General features: G+C 36.9%; 2 protein-coding genes and 1 long non-coding RNA gene across 3 annotated transcripts in view; 1 reads left to right on the forward strand and 2 right to left on the reverse strand.

The window, feature by feature from the left end:
• The first annotated feature begins 547 nt into the window (after positions 1-547).
• On the forward strand, positions 548-1,233 carry LOC123869475. The gene is made up of 3 exons (XR_006796899.1): positions 548-686; positions 994-999; positions 1,223-1,233. It is a non-coding gene; the product is annotated as an uncharacterized LOC123869475 (long non-coding RNA).
• A 7,643-nt stretch (positions 1,234-8,876) lies between these two features.
• Positions 8,877-13,432, reverse strand: LOC123869520. The gene has a single exon (XM_045912499.1). The coding sequence runs from the start codon at positions 13,430-13,432 to the stop codon at positions 13,136-13,138; it is 297 nt and encodes a 98-aa protein (XP_045768455.1). The 3' UTR covers positions 8,877-13,135.
• Positions 13,433-13,538: 106 nt separating this feature from the next.
• LOC123869505 (headcase protein) overlaps positions 13,539-24,298 on the reverse strand; it is a 90,944-nt gene continuing 80,184 nt past the window's right edge. Inside the window, exons 3-5 of the mRNA XM_045912484.1 lie at positions 16,955-17,143; positions 14,266-14,454; positions 13,539-13,717 (exon numbers count right to left, since the gene is read on the reverse strand). Of these exons, the coding sequence (XP_045768440.1) occupies positions 13,547-13,717; positions 14,266-14,454; positions 16,955-17,143 (549 nt within the window). The 3' untranslated portion in view covers positions 13,539-13,546. The remainder of the gene's footprint in view (positions 13,718-14,265; positions 14,455-16,954; positions 17,144-24,298) is intronic.

Raw genomic sequence — 24,298 nt, forward strand, 5'->3', positions numbered from 1 at the left:
CTATCGATGTGTTTTTCTTGTAAATCGATTTATTAGATGAAAAATACATAAACACTGGGTTTCGTTATTCAGGGGCCCCATAAGGCCGGGGGCCTTGGGTTCATGCCCCATGTACTCTCATGGGAAAGAACATCTCTTATGTGGCTTTTGCAACGTTTTGGTGATGAAAAGCGAGAAAGCTTTGTCGCACTGGTTGTACTTGGATAGATTGAATGAAGTTTTCTTATACATTATTGACATAAGAAAATAACTTTTGTTAGCGACTTTTTATATAAGTACTAAAAAGTAATTTTATCTCTTCATACCTAAGTACCGTATCAGAATGTACAAATCGTGTTGTTATTAACCTTAAATTGTCACTAAAGCGTATTGCAAAGTTATTCGTACAATTTACCATGACATTTGCACATCCTCACTGGCTTTATATAGCCATAGTAAATAATTACTATAAAGTGTGAAACGGTGTTCACAATACTATAAATCTTCTACTTATATAAATAGGCATAAGTGGATACAATGTTGTTGCAGAGACTGTTTATTATGATCGCCGAGAGTAGTCTATTAATAAATCCATTAGAATAACGTAACAATGTAGGTATAGGTATAAAGGAGATATTAATCTTGTCTCATCACGAGAATATCTAGGGTTGCCACCATGGCAAACTGTTTCTATTAGCCTGTGGATTGTCTGTAGCTTGAATAGTCTCTACGAATCATAAAGAAATACAGCTCTCATACAAAAGTTGGAACCAGCAACCGACATACGGCAATTATTCAATTAAACACTCACACACTCTCAACATCAATAACATTGAAAATTTTCATTGCTTCAAGGTCATAATATTGGCATCGGTGGTATATTTTTGAGTGATTTTTGATAAGCTCTGCCATCAGCGGTATTTTGTGCATGGTGCCATTTTTGAGCTTCGTTTACATTTTTAACCCCCGACCCAAAAAAGGGGTGTTATAAGTTTAACGTGTGTATCTGTGTAGGAATCTGTCTGTGGCATCGTAACTCCTACAGTAATGAACCGATTTTCATTTAGTTTTTTTGTTTGAAAGGTGGCTTGATCGAACGTGTTCATAGCTATATCTAATCCAAGAAAATCGGTTCAGCCGTTTGAAAGTTAGCAGCTCTTTTCTAGTTATTACTGTAACCTTCACTTGTCGGGGGTGTTATAAATTTTTAATTTACACTTGTCCTTAATATTGTCATTCATAGACGTAACTCTACCACGCTCTATGAGGGTTGAAAGTTTAAATTGCGCCATAGGCAGCTTTTACAGTATTATCATAGACGTGAAGTACGGCGTACCGTAATCATTATTATAGGGATGATTCACGCTACACCACCGTAGATACGTCAATAGTTATGAGTCTAGCAAAGATTGATTCGTTAAAAATTAGGGTGAATTAGTTCACATTACAACAAACCTTTTGACTCCGACATAATAATGCGACTCAGGTAGGGTGTAACACGAATCCACCTTTACACCCTGCACTTATCATTAACAATGAAAACTACGTACGATACTACGACGTACTACGTAGTGCGTAATTACGTACGAACGTAGAGTGAGAGTATGGAAAACAAAGCATAACACACGTAGGTTAGGTAGGTAGTTCCTCTTGTTTTGTACCTAGTTTGTGCAGAATCGCAGCCCTATGCGCGTATATTTGTAATTGAGCCAGTTATAATGAACGCTCGCAAAGCCTATAAGTACCTGAACGATAAAATTAATTGATAATGAGGATCTCGACGCCAGACAATTTTAAAGATGACGAATAATTGCATGATTCTGTGCTGAGGGTGCTCGTGTTGCGCGATAGAGAAGGTTAATGAATTGCTGCGTGATTATGTTAAAATCCTGCAGGATGGTGACGACGAATTTGCCTGCGTTTTGATAGTATTTAAATTTAAATCCAAAATAATATTATGAAAGCGATAGTGTGTGTGTGTCTGTTATAATATCTGCTAGCATTTCACGGCCTATCGACCTAGCCTAGATTTCGACAATTTTTTTTTTTAATTTTTTTGTACTAGAGTTTTTACAATAAACAGAAAAAGAAACTAAAAGTCGAAAGGGAAGCACTTATCTCTATAAGAGATCTCTACCAGTGACCCTTGGCAGTGGCAGGGCTAGGTGTAGGATTAAAAAGGTTATTTTCTATACCATGGTACGGAACCCTTCGTATACGAGTCCGACTCGCACTTGGCCGGTTTTTAACGATAGAGTAGGTACTAGGTATGCAAATATGCAAACTAGGATAATCAAAGCCACTCCCACTAATTCCAGAGAAAATACATGTTTCAAGAAGCTCGTTGGCTGTCGTTATCTCTAAATTTGCGAAGGTGGGATTAGATACGAATTTGAATAGCCTCGGGTAGGTATATCCACTTTCAGTGCAAATCTAAAACGTTAGGGTACGGCCAATTTGCTAGCGAAATGGCCAAAAAAGTGAAACATCTACAATATCCTACAAGTCAAACCAAAGTTTTTATGAAAGTCCGTCAAGGTAGGATTGGCGTGATATGGCAATGCCAGCTTGGCGTGATACAGCTGGACTATTTTTATAATTACACCTGTAATACCTGTATCAGCAAATAAATAAATTGATTGATTGATTGATTGATTGATTGGTATTTGGACTTTTCAAAAATGAAAAAGTACTCCCTGAACTCCCAAAATCAAGATTTTTAAAAACCCCCTCATCGATTTTTAAAATTCCACTCGTGTGAATCCGAAGCGAGTCATCGGGATGATAGGAAACCTTCATGTGCTAGTCCGACTCGTTCTTGTTCGTTTTTATATTATTTACCTTGTTCTTTGCGATACCTACTACTTGCCTACTACTGTAACCAAAGGTGTTTTCCATATTATTATTATTAATATGATTATCATACCTTTCAGCATGATCAAAAGTAGTACTTAGTTTAAGAACCCAGAATAATATTTTTTTATCAATTAAACACGACAATAATTGCGTCAAAGTGTACGAAAATTACACACCTTGCGCACTAATTAATAAGAATGCCAGAATCATTATTAAAAATAAGTAGGTAGGTTTTACACCTGTTACAAGAGCAGTTGTTCGCTAAAAAGGACTGATAAGACCAATGTAATAATACAAAAAAATATGTGAGTAGATATTTGGTCAGTGACCTTATTTTATAAAAAATTTAGTTAATTTTTCGGTAGGGCAGTCGTGTTTTTTATCTTTTTGAATAATTACGACTTGTTTAAAATTTTACTTTCGTTTAAATCGCTGTATCTTCGACGAGACCTTACATTAATCCTTTGCAAGGGCGTGTGAGATATAGCCTGTGTTTTCGAGACGCCGTTATTTACTTTAGGGAGAGGTTACGATATTTATTAACCATCAGAGCACAAGCCAGTTTGGTTAATACTCACATTAAGGAGATGAATGACATCTGATAAAAGGAGTTCGATCTAGTTTTTCAGATCCTATTGATTTTGATTTTATGAGAGACTTCCACACACCACGGCACACGGGCTTGGGCCGCCTGTATCCAGCGGCTCCCTTAGACTTGTTTGATGTCTAGTGGGGCCCTGGGGGGGGGGGGAAGATCCTTCCAACGCTGCGCTTTTAGGTGCGAGGTCGCCATTCTAGTACCTTGGGACCCCAACGTCAATCGGTTGTTAGGGTGGTTTACGCACTCATCCGATCCAAATCCGTGAAAATACATTCCGAAGTGGTCATAGAACTATTTGTATATAACCCACGCACTTGATCCGACTTCCGTCATCTGATTTCTCTGTCGTCCGTGAGAATATATCGGATGTGCACCAGATTCAAATCGGACATATTATGACTTAGATATGTCAAAGATGTTCACTGAGCTTGGATTTGGATCAGAGGTCGGATTAGTGCGTAAGCAATATTCGAATTCGGTCAGTTTTTTAAATTCGAGTGTTCACGGATTCGGATCAGATGAGTGCGGAACCACTCTTGGTGTCGTGGTAACCGGCAGACACTCTTAAATTTATTAAAATTTAAGGGTCTATTAGCCACGTTCCTGACGCGAGTTTTCTGACCAAGCCTTTATTAAGAGAAGGTGGAGTCGAACCACTAATACTCTTTTGAATTATCTTAGATACTGCTAGATTTTAGATTAATTAATATCTAAGGGTAAAGCTCCTTACGCAATGCACTCGATTACAATCCGAGACTTTTCAATCCGAAGTAGTCATACTTCTACTATTTGTATGAGGGGTTGCGCGTTAGATCCGTATTTCGGATCGAATGCAATGCGTAAAGAGCCTAAATAGAAGATAGGGTTGTCAAGTAAAACAATTGTATATTTTTAAATTTTTTATTTTATTTTTATAAAGGTTTTTTTGTATTTATCGTAGGTATAGTGAATTTGAAATATATTTCAATGCTAATTAGCTTTCCAATTAGATAATGTGTAGTAGGCGATTACGTATAACAAAATACAATGGTAAGTAAAACTAAAAACAAAGTAATAATGAAAACTCTGAGCGTAACTTTACGAAGTTCATAAAAAGCTTAAAAATAACCAGTGTGTGAATACAGTAGAAATTAGTGAAGATAAAATGAATGAATAACTAAGTATTGGGTTATTAATTGTGCATTAACTAAAAGTAGGTAAATTAAAATTAATCTAACATCAAACTAAATTAAGAGCTGCTAAACATAAACATAATTAATATTCGTACTTTATAGTTGCCGTTACGACACAATATTTGTATCTACGGAAATAATGTTAAGGATTCATTTGAACTATCTGTTATCTACGAAATAATCTTTGCCGGCGACTACACTGACGTGAGAACCATAAGGGCTCTTACTAATAAAAATTTACATAATGCTGATACATGACAGAAATGTTTACCTATGCCATTTAGGTATAATATGCAAGCAGGATGAAGTTTTTATCGGTAAGGGCTCTAGTCTCTAGGCTGCACCGTGCCACAGGCAAAGACAAAACGAACCGAATAGACTCGTAAATAAAGCCTTCCATCCACACGACAAGACGAGGCAAACTCTCTAAAAAAAATTCCAGTCAATAACAGTCAAACAAAATTGGACTAAACAACAAGGAATTTGTACTTTGGGAGATGTGATATCATAGAGAATCGACTAGGTCCTCATCAAATGAATATTAAATACTTAATGAACATTGTATCAATAATATATAATATAAGCAATATAAAACGTAACATAATCGGAAACACTAGACAATAATATAATTCTGCTAAATAACTGAAGTGTTTCAGGTCCACCGCCAGGGACGTAGTGCAGCAATTTGAACCCGTTGACACCACTGATTAGACGAACGATTCATTCGTAAGCCGATGAAGTCGACTAGAAACGGCTTCAATTAAATCTGAGGTCAGTTCAGTACCCTCAGTATAAGATTTTACTTCTCACCAATTTTGATGGTATTCGAGAGTGGAAACAAAATAACGTCAAAGTAAAATGGACTTAAACATTTTTGGTTTAAAGTCAAAAATTCAGTACCATTGGTTTTGATTTCGCAACGTTTCCGCTTGGAGCGCTGGCTGTAAATATATGGATAAACTTGAGCAATAAAACTAGACAGTTAAGGGCCATTTTACTTTAACCCGAAAGTGTTTCGACTCTCAAATACTATCTTTGGTGAGAAGTAAAATCTTATACTGAGTGTACAGTGCACTACAGCACTGGCGGCGAGGAATTGTCTAACAATATATCATTAATCGAATAGAATTAAAACTTCGCTAAATTTTGTACCGAAACGTATCTAGCGTTGTATTAAAATGATATGCTTGCGAACAGCGACGCTTTGGTAAAGATCACAACTGCAGAAATGCTGCACGCTCCGTAAACAAAATCAATGAAAATCGCAAGTTCCATTCTCCGATACCCACTACACATTCTGCTATTGATGACGTCGGCCGCTCGTTCGGTAGTTCTGCGTTATCGATATCATATTAATAATAAATGTCACAACATCAAGCCGGTATAAAAATCACTAAGCCTACTAAAACTACTACCTGCGAAAACTCTTTTAAAGAGTAAACTTACATACTAATTTCGTAAAGTAACACGTTGCACGCTCGAGGTGGCCCGAGCGCGCGATTCAGGGTCCGTATAAAATATAACATATTTTTTTGCCTCCTTAGTTTTATTACAATTTTCTGAAACAACCTTAAATACTACATCATGCTTTACCAACATTACAAAATAGACAATACAACGCTCCCTATCGTTACAAATCAATAGCTTTCTCAATATTTCGATTGTTATACCAAGTGGAACTTGTTTTGTTTCCTTATCTTAAACAGTATAATCTGAAATGCGCCATCTTTTAAGGCCGAAACACACAATATAATTTTAGCATCGGAAATTGGCCATTTTATCATATTTGATAGTAATAGTATCAGAAGCTTTGCTAGAAGTGACTGCACGTTTCACGTTGCATAAATTGAATGACAGCGCCAGTAGCAGCGGTTTAGTGAGGCTCTGGCATTTGTGATTTTGATACTGTGTTCAAACGTGTCACCAAAACTTCAAAAGCCTTCAAAATGCAATGCAGCATCGATGCAGTCGCCAAATCGCTGACCACCGATGCTAAAACTATCGTGTGCACTCTGGCCTTTATATTATGTACGCATTCCCGCGCCAATTCCTCATGCATTGACTGCGAATTTACAAAAATATACGACATATTATTATTGTATCCAATCATTTAAAAATAATATATTTTAGTGGTAATACTTATATAATATATATCATATAGATAATATTTTAAAACGTTTCTTATCCGTTATCTCAAGCACTTATCGTTTACACTTAAAATTAGTCAATTGGCGTTTCTCTGAGCTTCTCATTCCAACTTTCTCTTTCTCACTTCTCGAGCCCTATTCCAGAAAAATTGTAAGTAAACAAGGGATCATTACAGTAAAATACATAATATATGACACGACCACACCCAATATTAATAGTAATTATATGTAGATAACCATACCTACAATAGAAATAAAGGAAACATTCCATAACATGATTATTCACTCACCCATACATACATTGCTTAACGCGAAATTATTATACCTAATATGAAGTAAGGTGTTTTAAGTCTTGCGGAATTAATCCAAATATATATTTATGTCACGATATTGCGAACTTAAACATGTATATCTTTTCGCTGTAATAGATTCAATAAAAATGCGAGTTTAAATTTTAAATCGCGATAAAATAACCTTGAAAGCTTCGGACACGATACGCACATAGGTGAAGATACTCTAGCCTAGACATAAATGACCTTATCACCGAGTCTCGTATTAAGAAGCAATCTCAATGTTCCCCAGTCCCAGACCGTGATCTCTTTAAAGCTGCAAACATAATAATATATCATTGTGTTGTAGTGTGTCGAAACGCAATTTGGCTCGATTGATCAATCGGAGCGCGCTAGCGCACTGTCACATCTTTATTCAAAACTTATAAGGCACGCAAAACATGTAGATTGTAGACCGATTGTAGTATGACTACGCATTTTACAAAAACAGATCTTAACCGATTTTGTGTATCTTAAGTCTATGACATGCACAAACCGCTAATTGGATTACTTATTTTGCGCGCACTATGACTCCGATAGCCTATCGCATTACGACACACGACAACACAGCACAGTAATGTGTCAGCAGCTTAAGACTGGTCGAGACAGCTTCTTGATGGACCATCGGGTGGTCTTACACAATACCTATTATCGCTCTGATACACGTACGAGACGAGGCCCGTTTTGTCTTATAAAATTACTACATCTACGATTTCAGTAAAAAAAACGTACATTACTTGATGTTTAATTTAACGAATCTATACACATTAATAGAAAAAACGTTACCACTAAATTACTTGTTACCGTTTACGAAAGTACAAAAGTATTTCTCATTACAAATTATGACACTCATACCCTGATGCACCCCGCGCATTATGTAGTTAGTCTAATTGCCACGCAATAACTTAATTATTATCTTTAACCAATTCGTAAGATTATCACCAATTTAATCATACTTACCACAATTTCTTTCCTTTTTCAAATTTTTCATTCCTTAAGACTGTATCGCAAGCTTAGTTAAGTTCTTTCAAACCGAGGGGTTCATTGCCTTAGTACAAGTGCGCACTGAATTAAAATTATATGGAATTTGGCAGTACCAATGCATCGAGACCATATTTTATATTAAAATATAATTCTTGAACGTCTAAAAGTTGTACAAAGTGTAATTTATCATCTATTGATCTACTTTTTAGTATTGCTATGCAGTCTTTAGTGTTTGTGTGCACTTGTTCTAAGTAAATATACTCCCACATCGAAATGTTTCGAATAATGCTGTTAATATCACTTTTCACATTCTCATCGCATTTGTTAGTTTGAGATACAAACTCTTTAATTACTACAAACGTGTTAATGGTGTCAAAATGATTCAATCACTCAAATTGATAAATGCGATGGAGTGCGACGTTAAGCCTAACTACAAAAGTTAATACAAAAGGTTAATACATACTACTACTAGTGTAGAAAACATCGAGTATCAAAATATAATTAACACGTTGATTTGAATCTTTCACTAACCAATAACAGCCGTATACTAGTAATCAGCCAATGCGTTCGAAAATTTTGAGCTTCAATTAATTATGGACGCCGGATTATCAAAGGTGCCTTGTATTTCTGGCATTTCGGGGGTTTACTGTAATATCAAAAAATATACATTTTGTATTATGTTGAGAATATATCTGAAAATAATTGTTTAAGTATTTGATCAATGAAACGTTTATTTCTAGGGTACAAAATCCCATCGTTAAATTTAAGCGTGAAATTTGATTTACAATACTTTTCTGCTTTCTATTACTCTGTTTTCTAACCATTAAATAGCTTAACTATAACTAGCCCTTTTTAGTCTTAGCACGCGCGACCTAAGTCTTCCTACCTATCACATTTTGGGACTGTACCTATATATTTTTTGGAAAAGACAAAAGTTCCTTACATTTTAATGAATTTATGCCAATTACGTATAGCTAAAGTTAAATGTTATGGGGCAGGGTAGATAAAAGAGTGCAATAAGATAATATAGTAATGATAGTGAATTTATCAAAAAAAAGTTAATGATACTTTGAAATAACTATGCACAAGTAGTGCCTATGACCAGAATGTACACGATTTTATAACAAAACTCGCTTGTGGCGAGAACATTAGCAATAAGTAATAATGAAAATAAAGTGATGACTTATATTAAATATGACCACGAACACTCATCCCATTCACACTTTATCGTTAAAGAAAAGACCTATGATCCTAAATGAGAACTACCGTTGGAATAAGGTTAGACTAATCTAGGTTGGAAAGCAAGAGACCTAGTCCAGCACGTATTATGCCGATGGTTGTCTACTATGGCGTGCTCCTACTATGATCTATACTAAAAGCATTTGATAAAATACAAGTTCAAATAAATATACAAGAGAACTAATACGAGATATAGTTTTATAATAAGTAACAATTTTCGCTCCTAATTTACCAACGTAAAACAAGATACAAGATTTCTTTAAAACCAAGATAACGGCTACCCACTTGTTTAGTACAAACAATTGCGCTTGTCATTTAGGATTTACAGGCAACTATTTCGTAAACATTATCTAGATCACTGTTACTTTTAGTTTAATATGTATTTGATTTACTTTATAAAATTTGCAAAAGTAACAAATTGTTTCTTTGTACTTTTAAGCAATTCACTAAATTACACCACACTAAATTCAACATGAAGAAATTTCAATGTAGGTGTCTAAATAAATTGTTATTAATTACAAAAATTTAACAAATATGTGCAAATAAACTAAGAAGTTGGCAACGTTCGTGTAATAATTACATTTATTTAAACTGAACAAATAACTAAGTGACTAAAATATGAATAATTAAAACATACTACGATTATGTATCTGTCGTATAAGAGAGTAGGAATAAGTCAAAACTATTTTATAAACGTGCCTCCCACCTAAATCTACACAACCTTCAGTTTCATATCAGATTGGTTTCCTCTTCACTACTTCAAGGAGCTTTGGTAAATATCTTGAGAGTAAATGGAGTAAAGACGATGGAAGAGTAGTTTCAATGAAATACTGAATTTTAAAAATAGTTTGACCTAGGAAAACTCTTAACAATATTAAAGGTAAAATTACCAATAGTACTTAAATGTACATAATAATTCAAGTTAAAAAGGTTAAATAAGTTATATACTTAATATTAGTACTATAAAAAGGAGTAAATCATTATTTTTATTTTGAAAAATAGAAATAACAGAGGAAGATTGCTATATTATTGATTGGTAAGCAACTATTAAGATACGCTTTCCATTATGTTTTGTACTGTGCAACTGAAAGTACTACTTGTATTTCAAGTAAACCCTTCATACATAATTTATAAAGGCTAGTTTTGAAACCGTATTTAGGAGCCTTTTGATGAATATATTATAAAATTTCTATTTAATTCTAGAGAGGTAATGTCACTCTTTATAAAATATTAAAAAGATCCTTATTATTTCGGAGGACTTTAATAAACTCGTAAAACTGGATATCATTCAAATTTCCAATATATCGTATTTACTTTGAATTTGTACCGGAGAGAGGGGGAAATGACTTGATTCTTCGCGTCATTATATTCCATTCATATACATCTACTTAGATGGCTCTGTATTGACTATTAAACAATATGTTTCTATAGTGTCGCTTTACTAAATATCCCAAGTGTAATGGCATTTCACTTTTTCATTTGTACATGGCCACCATCAGATGATCTGGTTCTTTTTTTAATATTTTCCTAAATATACCAACAACAGCTCGTTATTTTTTTAATTTTTTTTTCAAATATTTTTATTGGTTACATAATATACATTTATATAAATGCACATTAAACTTTTAAATATAATTCTATATTCGAACGAGCAAACTTCGATAAAATTAAAATTGATTAACATATGAGATGACATTACACTTGCGCGAGATCGTTTTAAAATAATTAGGGATCTTTGATATTGTTGACATTATGTACTATCGATTTATGGCTAAACTAGAAATATGCATTAATATATCTCAATAAACACTTTGTAAGCATCTGCGTGTAGAAAAACGGTATTATTTACAAATACTATACTGTGCTATCATAGTTTTCGATATAATATTCTCAATCTTACAGTAACTTTTAAGCGAGAGAATACAAAATGTTAAAGGTTTAGAGAGGTATTAATATACGTACAACCATACTCGACGAACTGGCGACTAGAATCCCTCATATTTTTATACAAAAAAATATTTAAAAATAAAACAATTTTTTTTTTTTTTGAAAATAATGTAACAGCAATGTTTAATCGAACTTCTTATAATAATAAAAATACTTTTTCCAAAAACAAATCTCGAGGAGCAGGTAGTAGTAAGCCAGATCGTCGCCACTCAAACCATGCCAGATGACAGGGATGACAACTGATGATGTGCAGTGATGCGGATGATAGCGTGATGACGTGCGCGTGATAGATGATGATATAAGTCTCTACGAACTACGCAACATGTATGAAAAAAACGTATTCAGTCCAATATGAACAACGATTCCAAAACAAAGTCGCCCCCATTTTGAAACCTAGCGATTAGTTTAGTAAAAAGGTAAATGGCAGTTTCAATTTTTTTTAGAATAATGCAAAAATTTTTACCTATAAAAATTGTTAATTAGTCTTCATAGAATTATTGCCTACATTGTGAACTTGTGCGTCCACGGGTATAACGATATCCCTATTCTCTTAAGCAGCTCATCCACAGGTCTGCATCGAGTCCCGTTCCCAAAAAGCGTTCTCTCTTTGCCTAAAAATACCATAGTTGGAAAAGACACGCGCTCGCAAACCCGTGGAGAAGCAGCCTAATCAAGCCAGTAAAGCGCCTACCGATCCGCACCACTTAGTTTCTTCACTATTTCCTAAACACGCACTAGGTCTAGAATTTTTATCACTTGTAATCACTTGCGAGTAGTAAGTATCAAATGTATCAAAAACTTACCTAAAACGTTAACGTTAAACATTAATGAGTAAATGTGCATCACTTATACGCTTATTAAATGTTGAAGCGCTATCCTTACAAATAAATAGACATTCATGATAATTATAAGAAAACCCTTAACCTAAAGTATAGGCGTAGCCAAGAACTTTTATGATAATAACGAAAAAAATATCATAAATAAATGCGTTCAGTGATAAGCGGACATTTATCTTATAAAATAATTTCTGTTCCAAATATTTGAGGTTCTTTCATTTGATATGGCACGATTCCAAAAGTTATATTCAATATAAAATTTAATTTTTCATATACGACTCCGCTGATCACTGAATATAATCATAATTGTAATTTCAGTGGAAACAAAACAGGTCGATATCGCATCGTGACCTTACGACAAATGTAATACATAATATTGACATGCTAATCATATTATTGGTGACACAGCAATCACTTATAAGTAAATTCCTCTACCATAATTAAGTGAAAATATTTGTAAGTAAATGAAAATGATATCAAAGAAAATAGCCTAAGATGGCATCTGTAACCCCTCACAGATATCGTGTGCCAGTTGGTGGGAGAGAAGAAAAAATCGACATAAACCTACGAAAATATTGTATAACACTTAAGGTTAAGTTTAAAAGTTTAAAATTTTGCTAAAATAAAACATAACTAATAAACTAAATTGAACTAAACAACACACCACTCGAACACCCTATTACATAGGGCTACCGTATCAGTATCACTGCAAGGTCATAAAATTAAAAAAACTTCTCTTGGTCTCCTTCAAAAGGAATATTTCCGGTTTAAGGTTGAAACGAAAATTTAAAAAAAAATGCAATTTCTGGTGTCACTATGCATACCTCTAATATTAATTATTATTTTTGATAAAATCAACATCTAGCTATTTTAAACAACAAAGTGCAGAATAAAATTAAAATAAAATCAATAGTACGATCTAAACCGATACATAAAATTATTTTCAATAATACCAACTTAATTTTAACAAAAATTATTTCTAACGCCTCAAAGGAGGACACACATAAAGAGTTCGTTATCGTCGCACAAGTTCTACGAGCAGGGTTTACGCGATTTGGTTCAGATAGTCGATGAAGTCATTGGAGAAAAGCTGGAGATTCGACGGCTCGGCGAGCGGCGCGCGCTTCGGGGCGCCGCACGTGCTCGGCGGCAGCGGCCTCTCCGCGGGCTTCGAGCGCAGCGCGGACAGGTAGCGCTCGGCGAGCGACTCGCCCAGGCTCATGGCGAGCGTCTCCGGGCTCAGGCCGAGTATAGATAGCGACTCCGTTATACTGGCCAAAGTAGGGGTGAGGAATTTGGCAGGTTCATCGTTCGCGGGCGGTTCCGGCGCGCGGGACGCCATGCTCGTGTTGACGACGGGGCGCAGCGCGGGCGGGGACGGCCGCCTCGAGGGCGACGGCGCCAGGCCCCACGAGTCAGGGGGGGTGCCGGGAGAGGGCCCCGGCACCGCCGTTTGTTATGGCCACTGCTGGAAGAGCGGGAAAACCCGTTTCGTGAAGCAGTACGTGAGCGGCTTCACGAAGTGCGTGTCGACGACGCGGCAGTGCGGGCACGTCAGCGGGTGCGAGTAGTCGGAGTAGTTCAGCCGCTGGTGCGGGTGCACGAGCGGCTTGTAGCAGTTGTTACACTGTAGACAAAACAACACCTGTTAGTGGTTTGAACACGGGTTTCAGCAAACTTTCAAAACCATTTCATTTAATCTATATATTTACTATCTATACTTAATAAATAAAATTGAAGTGTCTGTCTGTAATTCCGAAATAACTATCTCATAATATGGTTATTTGAACTGTACCATAATTGAATCACACGTTTTTAAAATTTTTATCTGTCTGTTTGAACGAGCTAATCTTCGGAACGGCTGAACCTATTTAGACGGGACTTTCACAGACAAGTAGAGGATTAACCAAGGAGCAATATAGGCTACTTTTTAACCGACTTTCAAAAATGGAGCAGTTGTGTTTTTCTACCTATGTACACCGATATCTCCGACTTTTCCGAACCGATTTGTGTATTTTTTTTAATCGATAGAGGAACTTTGCGACATTGTTCCATAACAAAATTGGATTCTAACTCCTCAATCCTGATTGCTGCAGGGGATCTGACCAATCCACGCGTACGAAGCTGCAGGCGTCACATCTAGTTAGTGAATAAAATGCATTCTGCACTACTGACCTTCAATCTCTCAGCGCAGCATGGTGTAGCCATGAAGATGTCATAGGAGTACATAGTGCCAAGAACCAGAGACGCGCCGTCCCATTTTTGTCCGCAGAAGCGGCATCGGATCGTACGGTCTGGGTCGCATCGCTCCAAGCATCCCATGCAAACGCACGTCAGATATTGCGTGCGCCCTTCCACTTTCACCTGTATAGAGAAAGAAATGCGTTAGGCACTTAATCCACCTCCGATGATCAGCGAGAAACGAGTAAAGCAAAAAACTAGAAACGTGTTGGCGAGCAATAGTTTGGTCCTTGGGCTTATGACATGATGTCAATTACGATTTCTTTTAATGAACACTTTTGAACCCCCGACTCAAAAAGAGGGGTGTTTATAAGTTTGACGTCTGTCTGTGGCATCGTAGCTCCTAAACGAATGAACCGATTTTAATTTAGTTTTTTGTTTGAAAGGTGGCTTGATCGAGTGTATCGAGCTATAATCCAAGAAAATCGGTCCAGCCGTTTGAAAGTTATTTAATTTTTAGAGGGGATTGAGTCGGGGGTTTTTAATTTTTTAATATTATTTAATATAAAACGATAAAATAAACGGAATCTACATATATGTTTGACTTGTACAAGTGGTCAAGAGAAAGTTAGCCTTATTTATTCAACTATTACTTTATAAAATGTAGACAGATTTACAAGTACTACAAATGTACCCGTGTAATTTCAAAGAGGATGGGAATCGTAATTCTAACATCAAACAAACACCTAAGTACCTCCGAGCGCACATTCGTGTCGTAATTCACTGAATAAACAACCCCAGCCGAGAAGTCGGTAGCGAGTTAGAAGAGTCCTGTATTTTGTAGACTTTAACAAACTTTTCCAGACCTTGTTTGAGTTAAGAGTTGAGATAGGATCCTGTTCCTTGCTACACTTGGAAATAAATATCATCTTTCTTACAAGATAAAATGTAATATGGGCCTTTAAAAGTAGTTTCGATAACTGTAATCGCTATTAGATAGCATTAACAGTCGCTTACTTCCTTACTACTTACGTTTTTCGTATTTTTCGATGTGTAAGTATTTAAAAGTTGTAACTTTTAGAACAGAAGTTTTCTTAAAGTGAAGGTACTTAAATTACAAATTATAGGGTGCTTCCCGTTGACCTAGGATCATGAAATTTGGCAGGTAGCAATGTCAATAAAGCACAAGTGGGCAAAAAATATTATGAAAACTGTGAATTTGTAATTACATCACAAAACAAGTGTAAATTAAAAATTGTGTTATAAATTTTTAATTTACACTTGTTTTGTGATGTAATTACAAATTCCCCCCGACAAGTGAAGGTTACAGTTATAACTAGAAAAGAGCTGATAACTTTCAAACGGCTGAACCTATTTTCTTAGATTATAGCTAAGAACACTCTCGATCAAGCCACCTTTCAAACAAAAAAAACTAAATTAAAATCGGTTCATTAGTTTAGGAGCTACGATGCCACAGACAGATACACAGATACACACGTCAAACTTATAACACCCCTCTTTTTGGGTCGGGGGTTAAAAAGTTAGTTCTTGAACGAGAGTGCGAGTTCGATTCGGACTTGACCGGTTTCCTTTTGTTACCCAATCTTGGATGTATCTTTATAGCCCACTCCCCCACACCCACTATACACATATTTAGGTAACTACTTTATTTCTACAGCAAATCCGGCCGAAGATATATGACAGCAATCAGAAAACTAAATTCCCAATAAAGTAAACCTATCTAATAAATTTAAAAATACGAGCTTTGCTAATAGACCACTTTGATAGAGTAGCCCATTGTTTGTCGTAATTGTTCTCATAAACAACTTAAATAGAATTGAGTTAAATCGTTGCAACAGACGCAATAAAACCTCAACAGCTCAATGGTTAAGGGACCCGCCCGGACATCTAAATGATAGCTGGTAGGACATAAAATTCACTCTTTATCAAATCCAGAAGAAGTTTTTATACGTAGTCGGAAGAGCCTCAATAGCTCAACGGTTATAGGAGCGGACTGAAATCCGAAAGGTCGGCGGTTCAAACCCCACCCGTTGCACTATTGTCGTATCCACTCCTAGCACAAGCTTTACGCTTAGTTGGAGGGGAAAGGGGAATGTTAGTCATGATTCAAATTAAAAAAAAAAAGTATTTCGTATATCCGCAGGATTTTGTCCTAGAATGTTGATCAAAAGTCGGACTTATGGTAAATGAAAGACTCGATTTCGTCATAATTCTGAGCAGATCTAGAATTGATCAAATACCTAGATTTGTTTACTCAAAACCCTGTAATGATTTTAGCATAGTATTTTTATCCTGTAGTTCAGGATTATAATGAGGCCGAGTCTTCATTTTACCACATTCCAGCATTAACGCTATTGAGACTATTTCAACTTTGTATTTTCTCTTCTCTATCTTTGTCTTTTCTCTACTTCTTTCTTTTTGTTTTAGAGGTGTTTCTCTTCAATGGTTGGCAAAAATTGGAATCACTGGCATATCTTTCTGCCGCCAAGCAATTTAGAGTGACGGTAGGCACAATGCCATGTAGAAACCGACAAGGAGTATAGGTTTAAAAAACTGAGATACCCATTCCAAGTTAGCCGGCTTCCGTCACTGTATCATCACTTACCATCAGATGAGATTGGAGTAAAAGGCGTATTTGTAATTGAATTAAAGATATATTTACCTCAACGGCGCTGCTCGTGTGTTGCCGAGGGCTGAGGAAGAAGGTTCCATCCACAAGCGGATATCGGTCGAAGACGTGCAGGGTCTCCTTGCATAAAGCGCAGGATACGCGAGGTTTGTGTTGCCCCGCGAGTGTTGAGAGGATGAACAGCCGAGTGTCATCGTTGCCGTGGTTACCCTCGTCCTCGATCTAGAACAAGAATGCAACAAATAAGAAAAATACGTTACATCTATGTAAAGTGTTAGGTAGTATCTAAAGGGAATATTTAAAACTACGATTATCGGGTTACATTTTTAAGAACGCGTTTTGTATATTATTCTGTCTTACTCATCACCGTGCACAAATTAAGTAGGTACACCATCCTACTAATATTATAAGCGAGAAAGTTTGTTTTTGGATAAAACGAAACAGAAATAGAAAGACTTTTGCTTACTCAAATGAACTTTTACAAGAATCGTCACGAGATTCTATCACTGGCTCATAATGCCATTCCTACCGAGAAGAACCAGCAAGAAACTCGGCGGCTGTTCTTCAATGCTTCAAAACATAGCGGTTCGTTACTAGTCTATTAAAGCCATTGTTGGAGGGGAGGTAGATATTCAAGTAATCCAGAGTAACAACGTCATAGGTACATATACTTTTTAGCCGAGCCAGACATTTTGCTTTTACTGCATTACCTATAGAAAATAACGCGAGGGTCGCTTGCGGCAAGCGTAGCTTCTTGGAAAGCCACGTTTACGATTTCAATATTTTATAACCCCACATTTACATATTGCGATTAATGCATCCACCCAAGACACTTACCACAGCTACTCCCTTCGTAATAATCCAAGTAAATGCTGCATAAAGTTGAATAATGAAAGGCTGAAAGGCAATTATGCTGAATTCAGAGTCGAAGTCAAACAAAGGCTCGCGGGCGCCGCAGAGATCGATTTTGAGAACAATTCGTTCACGTACGAGCAATTTGTGAAGGCGAATAATAATGAAAGTTTAACGAGTTACTGCTGCGTCGTGGAACTTAATTAAACATATTATGAACTGTCAACATGTAATACATATTCACCCTTTACATTAGAAGGCGTATGAAGGCACTTAGGCATGTGCTTTTTCTTTATTCAGATACAAGTTAGAATTTGACTTCGATCTGCAAGACGTGATGACGTAGTCAAGACAGAAGCGGGTAGTTTTATTAATTTTCAGCGGCATCGGCAGCGAAGCTTACCAGACCAAGATCGGAGACAGTTTAGAAATTACAAAACCCAAAATGTCGAAAATCGAACCCAGGACCACTGATCGTTCACCAGTGCACCAGGGCTGACGTCAACTTATTGTTTGCTAGCTTTTATCCGCGTCTTCGTACGTGGTACATATTGTGTACCTACCTAATTTCTAGCCCGTTACTTCTAAATAACGGTGAAAGAATCAATAAAATCCATCAATAAGTTTCAAAATTTATCCATAACAAACAATAACAATAAACAAATCAAAACTCTTTGTAATATTAGCATAGATTATTGATTTGTCATCGATCACTTGTTAATATTTATAGGAAACGTAAATCACATGGACAATCGGCAAGTAACAGAGCGCATACCAGCATGTTTGATGTTAACATTCCTATTATTCTATTATTAGAATGACGTCGTGACACCAGGAACACATAAAACGTCTCGGCGAGAGCGTTGACCTACGCAAACAAACAGTATGATTTGCAATATAGGATAGTGCAGTTTGCCAAGAGACGAAGCGGGGCGAGCCATCCGCCAATGCAAACGTCAGCGCGATGCCTAGACACAAACAATGCACCTAATTTTCAGCACGATTACATTTTGATGATTAACGAAGTGATATAATGGACTAAGAGTCAGCGCGTGCTAGACCTTCGTTATTTTATAAAAGCTGTAACGCTCCCTTTCCTGTTATTTTCCGAAAGCCACCATGATCCAAACTTCATAGTCGCTGATCGTTCCTTCCTGTGTTGGGTACAGTACGCAGAGAAACTTTCAGCTTTTATAAAATAAAGTAGGTCTGGCACGCGCTGGTTCTCTCACCGCGTCCATTTGCAAATTGCAATCATCACGAGTAATGTCTACAAATTCGCAAATGATAAATAACTGGTCAAACAGAACCGTCTGCGAGAGACGTGTGTGATTTATGCGACCCCCATGAGTACCTGCTAATTTAACACGCGTTCTCATATTATGATTAATAGCGACTGTACGAATATATCTATAGGCAAATTGACCACTGAAACGGATTTATACAATTACGCTGGAAGAGGTATGCCACACAAAATGACAGTTAATCGTTATGTATAAAGTGCGTATATTTTGGTAACTCACTCGTAATATTTACACTATTTATGTCATGTCAAAAGTACGATTTTAGTCTTTAAGGGTGAACCTTACTTTTGACATGACAGCTGACACAGTAAGCAAATATGGCGATTGAGTTCCCAAAAATATACCGATTGAAGGGGCCTGCCACCGAACGTACCAGAAATTAATATTGACACTGTATCAAATGGTCCTCCCCTTATATTATAGTGTTAACAGTGATCTCATCACTAACATTTGGTTCCGAATACGCTCGAAAATCAAGTTGCTTCAAAAACAGTTTGGCAATCGCAGGTCCAGCGTTTAAATGGAAGTAAGTGAAACTGGATCGATGAAGGTAAATTAGAAATGATGATCTTTATAAAAGGAACAAAAAACTGTTGAACTCCAACAGACCGTGTATGATAAAGTTAGCTTGTTTATTGTTTGCTATTGAAAATTGCAAAATAAGCCTGGTTCAATCAATCATTTGATAACAGTTATCTATGGCCATTCAAGCCAATCAGTTGGGATCTAACCTTTAAAAGGAATGCTCGTATCAAAATGATAATCTCCGCCGGGTAGGTAGTTATTGACAGCACAATATTGGGAAGAAAACGGTTCTTACTTCCTACCATTCAGGTCAGAGCGTGCTACGTTGAATCCTACCATTATATCATTATATCATCCTCTAGACTTGAGCCGGTAATGAGTTCTATCACCATTGATCAGACTCTTATCAAGATCTATCTGCCTATTGTTGCAGCTATATTTAAATAACTGACTACAATAGTTCAACGACCACAATTGGAGGTTTTACAATCTATACCTATAGAGAACTCAGTAGTCAGGTCTGAATGATCTTTAGCCAGTTGATATCGAAAACTTTCAACACAGTGTTCAATCTTTTCAGCTATTCTAATGATTTCAGGCTGAGATTATAGCACGTATTTTGACTTAGCTAAGACTTAACGTTTTGAAGGTTTGGAGCAGAAAAGAAGCTGCATCTGACCGGCGCCGATGGAGAAGTTGGCTTGACCAATCAAAGATCTACCCAGGGCTGTAGTGCTTTGTAATAGCTCGTTCACACTGGCTGCGTAAACGTTGCGTAAACGTAGACGTAGCACGTACCATTGCGTTGTAATTGCTACCGCTTACGGACTTACACCGCTTGCGTAAAATGTGGACGCATGCGTAACCCGGTGTGTTAGGGATTTACGCGCGTCACTACGCACGTGTCACATGTAAGCACGTACACGTGACACGTGCGTAGTGACGCGCGTTTTTGCACCAAGTACTTGGTGTGAATCGGCCTTTAATGACGACGAAATCTGGGCTAACCAAAGAGCCTGCAAATTACTGAAGTAAATTAAAGGATAGTAAAGTTGTCGCCTAAGGACTAATGAGTGGCAATTAAATTGTAAGTGTCGCGTTAGTGAGGTTGCAGGTCGCGGGCGACGAACTCGGTGCGACGAGCCGTTCCGAACTTGTGCAATTTACTACGTAGGTACTAACAACTGCAAGATTGATGAGCACTCTAAGCAGACAGTTTATTCACTCAATCCGATCACGATTTGTGTCTGTTGCAAGTCGCTGTTTAAAAGCGGAATGAAAATTAATTTAGCAATAACATCGTTAAATATTTACAGTAATAAACTTATGTTTAATACCTACGTGAAATTTCTTAGGTCTAGAGGTCTGTGAATTGAAGTGAGGAAAGATTATAGGAGTTTAGGAAGTTCGGTGTTTCTGACCGCCTACAATGGAGAAGTTTCCCTGACTAAACCACGGTTCACTGAAAAAAAACTGAAGGTTGGAAACTAATTCGAACGTTTAAAGAATTTGATTTTAAGAGTTATTTCTACCTGAAAAATATTTTTCAGGAAAAATGGAGCTTCTTCGTTCAAGAGAACTCATCATCTTAACCCTTTTTGGTCCAATATATTTAGCACCCTCTCAGAATGTAAGGTTAGAAGGGTTACGGCCACAGTCCAGTCAAGTGCAGATTGGCAGACTTCACCGACCTTTAAGAACATCATGAAGAACTCTCAGGTATGCAGGTTTCCCCACGATGTAATCTTTTGTTGTTTGTGAAGTCAACTATTCCGTTGATACTACCATTTATAAACGAGATTTGACTCAATCATCAAATTTTAATTAAAGCGGCTCAAACACAAGAAAGCCGGTCATGAAGAGGTTCTCAAAATACGGTACAAAATATTCAGATAGCACCCTATCCTTCAATTTAATCGCGGGTTTCGTTTGTTTCGCTGTTGAAACAAACAACAAAATCGTCAAGTGGCCGTTTTAAAGAGGAAACGAGAGGAACAAAGTACGCTCCCAGCTTCGTTAGTAGTCGACGTGCCGCAAAACGAACGTACACACATTAAAACTTCGTAAATTGCAGGTGATGTAATTATACGGATGCACGTACAGACACTACAGATTCGGTGGGTTTTTCGAGTTTAATGCAATTAGAAGCAGCCATTGATGTGCGCACCCTGTCAAATGTTGAGCAACTGATAATAAACCACACAAAGAGAATAACTTCTAATTTTAAAAATGCGAAAGTGTGTTTGTTTGTAAGTTTGTCCTTCAGTCACAACGCAAGGGAACATCGTATGGACGCAATGACTTTCTAAGCAAGGACATCGCACTGGCGCGCATAACAAGGGACCAAGTAAGTGTGCTTATACTCGGTGTAAGCACACTTTCTTCATTAGTCGCATGTTGACTGCAAAGCTGTCAAGACGCCTAAATGCGTGATCAAAAAGTGCCAAAATAATACGTTAACGACGCAGAAAAGAGATGGTGTGACTTACCACCGGTAAGTTAATTTTATTTACGTAAGATAACATGCGAAAAAGTGTAAAATATTTAGTAAAACCATTGAAAACACTAGAAATATCTAAAATTATTTACAATGTTCCCATTCCTTTCTCTCACGCACATCGGAAAGAGACAGATGGAAGGGCGCGTCACGAATGTCGGAAAAACAAAACTGTGGAGTAGCTTTTTTTTGTTCAATGTAAAATATATTGGCCATTATTGTATCACATTTATTTTATTACTAGCTGTGCCCGCGACTTCGTTCGCGTGGAATAGCTCTCAGCGCGCTTTATATAGCCACGGACGCTCAGGCTCGAGGCGTGTATCTGTACGTTAAAAATGTTCGCCGTGATTCTTTAAATTGACATAACTTTTTTATTTATGAACCGATTGACATGAAATAAACACTAAATGTTAAGTGAAGCTTACTACAATATATTAGTGACAACCGTATCTAAATCGAATAAGCCGTTTCTGATATTAGCGTGCACAAACACACAGACAAACAGACAAAAAAAATTAATTACAATTTCGGGTTCGGCATCGATAAAAAAAAAGTAGCAGGGGTTGTTATTATTAACAACCCCTGCTACTTTTTTATATATATTTCAATTGTACAGACACCACTTTTCTACAATTATACTATATATAGCTCGATTACCACTCACTCACTGACTCATTGACATAATTGTTCTCCTAGAAAGAGACGGAAAATGATATAATGATGTAGGGGAGATGTGGTCGGATTCGGGAGTCCTCTGGGGAAAAATTATGACATTTCGGAAAAACAAGATGGCGGCCGACGTGATTTTTGCAGCTCCGTTGTTTTCCAACCGATTTCGTTGAATTTTGCAAACTTTGAAGAAAGTAGGAAACGATTAATAAAAAAAGTAGAAAAAATTGGAAAAACAAAATGGCGGCTGAGCTGGAGCGTTTTCAAAATTTTCATTTTTCGACCCCTAACCGCGGCGCCACAGATCCCAAACGGGGTAGTCGAGGATAATTATTTTTTCGTGATTCGCCCACGATTATCCTGTATTTTGACAGAACGGGAGTGGTTTTAAAAATTTCAAGATGGCGGCTGTCATGGCGGCCGTTTTGTTCGAGGTACGAAAAAACGCAATTTTAAAAGTTAAATATCTCAAAGTTGGCAACATCGGAGCGATTCGGCTTCTATGAAGCGGTTGTACGTATAGGCTTGAGGTATAGATCGGTGGGAAAAAATTACCCCATTTTTAGGGAAATTTCAAGATTTTCGGGAAATTGTAAAAAATCGAAATACGCACTTTTAGCAAAATCCGAGTATGAGCGATTATGTGTTTCGCTCGTGCAAATGACATTTAGGTACTTTTGTTACCGGAGACTGGCAACACTGGAATTTATCAAAGTAAAAGTGATTTTCGACACGGTCTTTTTCACGGTATCCCCTTTCGCGTGGGTGCGAGCGAGAGGCAAGATTGAAACGTCATCGGGAGCGGTATATCCTGTAGTTAATAGGAAAATTATGAAACCGTGTAAAATCTTTCTGTGAAACGAGCTGGCGGCCATTTTGTATTTTTTTTAACTTTTCGAAATTTTGATCAAGTTTTTGAGGCAGTTGGCAACATTTTGGAAAGTCAATATGTATGAATCGATTGTGTATCTCGGCTGGCAGTATAGAAATATGCAACCGGTGTTGCCACTTTTGCGGAGATTTTCGAGATTTTCAACTAAGAAACTCCTGTAAAATTTTGTATGAAAAATTTTTTTTTCACTGATGGTGTTATATAGAAAACAAAAACTTAGTAAGCCAAAATTATGGAGAGAGCTGATGATTGAGGATATCGGAGACGGGTGAAGGGCCCGCTTAAGGTATTGAAGATAGGTGGGGGGTGCTCGAGCAAATGTCATTCATGACGTCATCCAATTGCCAAAAAGCTGAAAAAAAATTCAAAATGGCGAAGAAAAGATGGCCGCCATACAAATTTCGCCGGTGTCCAGCTCGGAGGGTATAAAAGATGGAAGTGTGGTTTCTTGACAAAAGAGGATCAGAATCCAAAGGTCTACTCGATGAATAGAAAAAAAATTCAAAATGGCGGAATTTATTTTTCCATACATTTTGTATGGCGATTATGAATGTCTCATTCTCCTAGAAAGAGACGGAAAACGATACATTGATGTACGGGAGATATGTTCGGATGCACGATATGAGTAGGGGAAA

The sequence above is a fragment of the Maniola jurtina genome, chromosome 11 (genome assembly GCF_905333055.1).
Source record: "Maniola jurtina chromosome 11, ilManJurt1.1, whole genome shotgun sequence".
NCBI lineage: Eukaryota > Metazoa > Arthropoda > Insecta > Lepidoptera > Nymphalidae > Maniola > Maniola jurtina.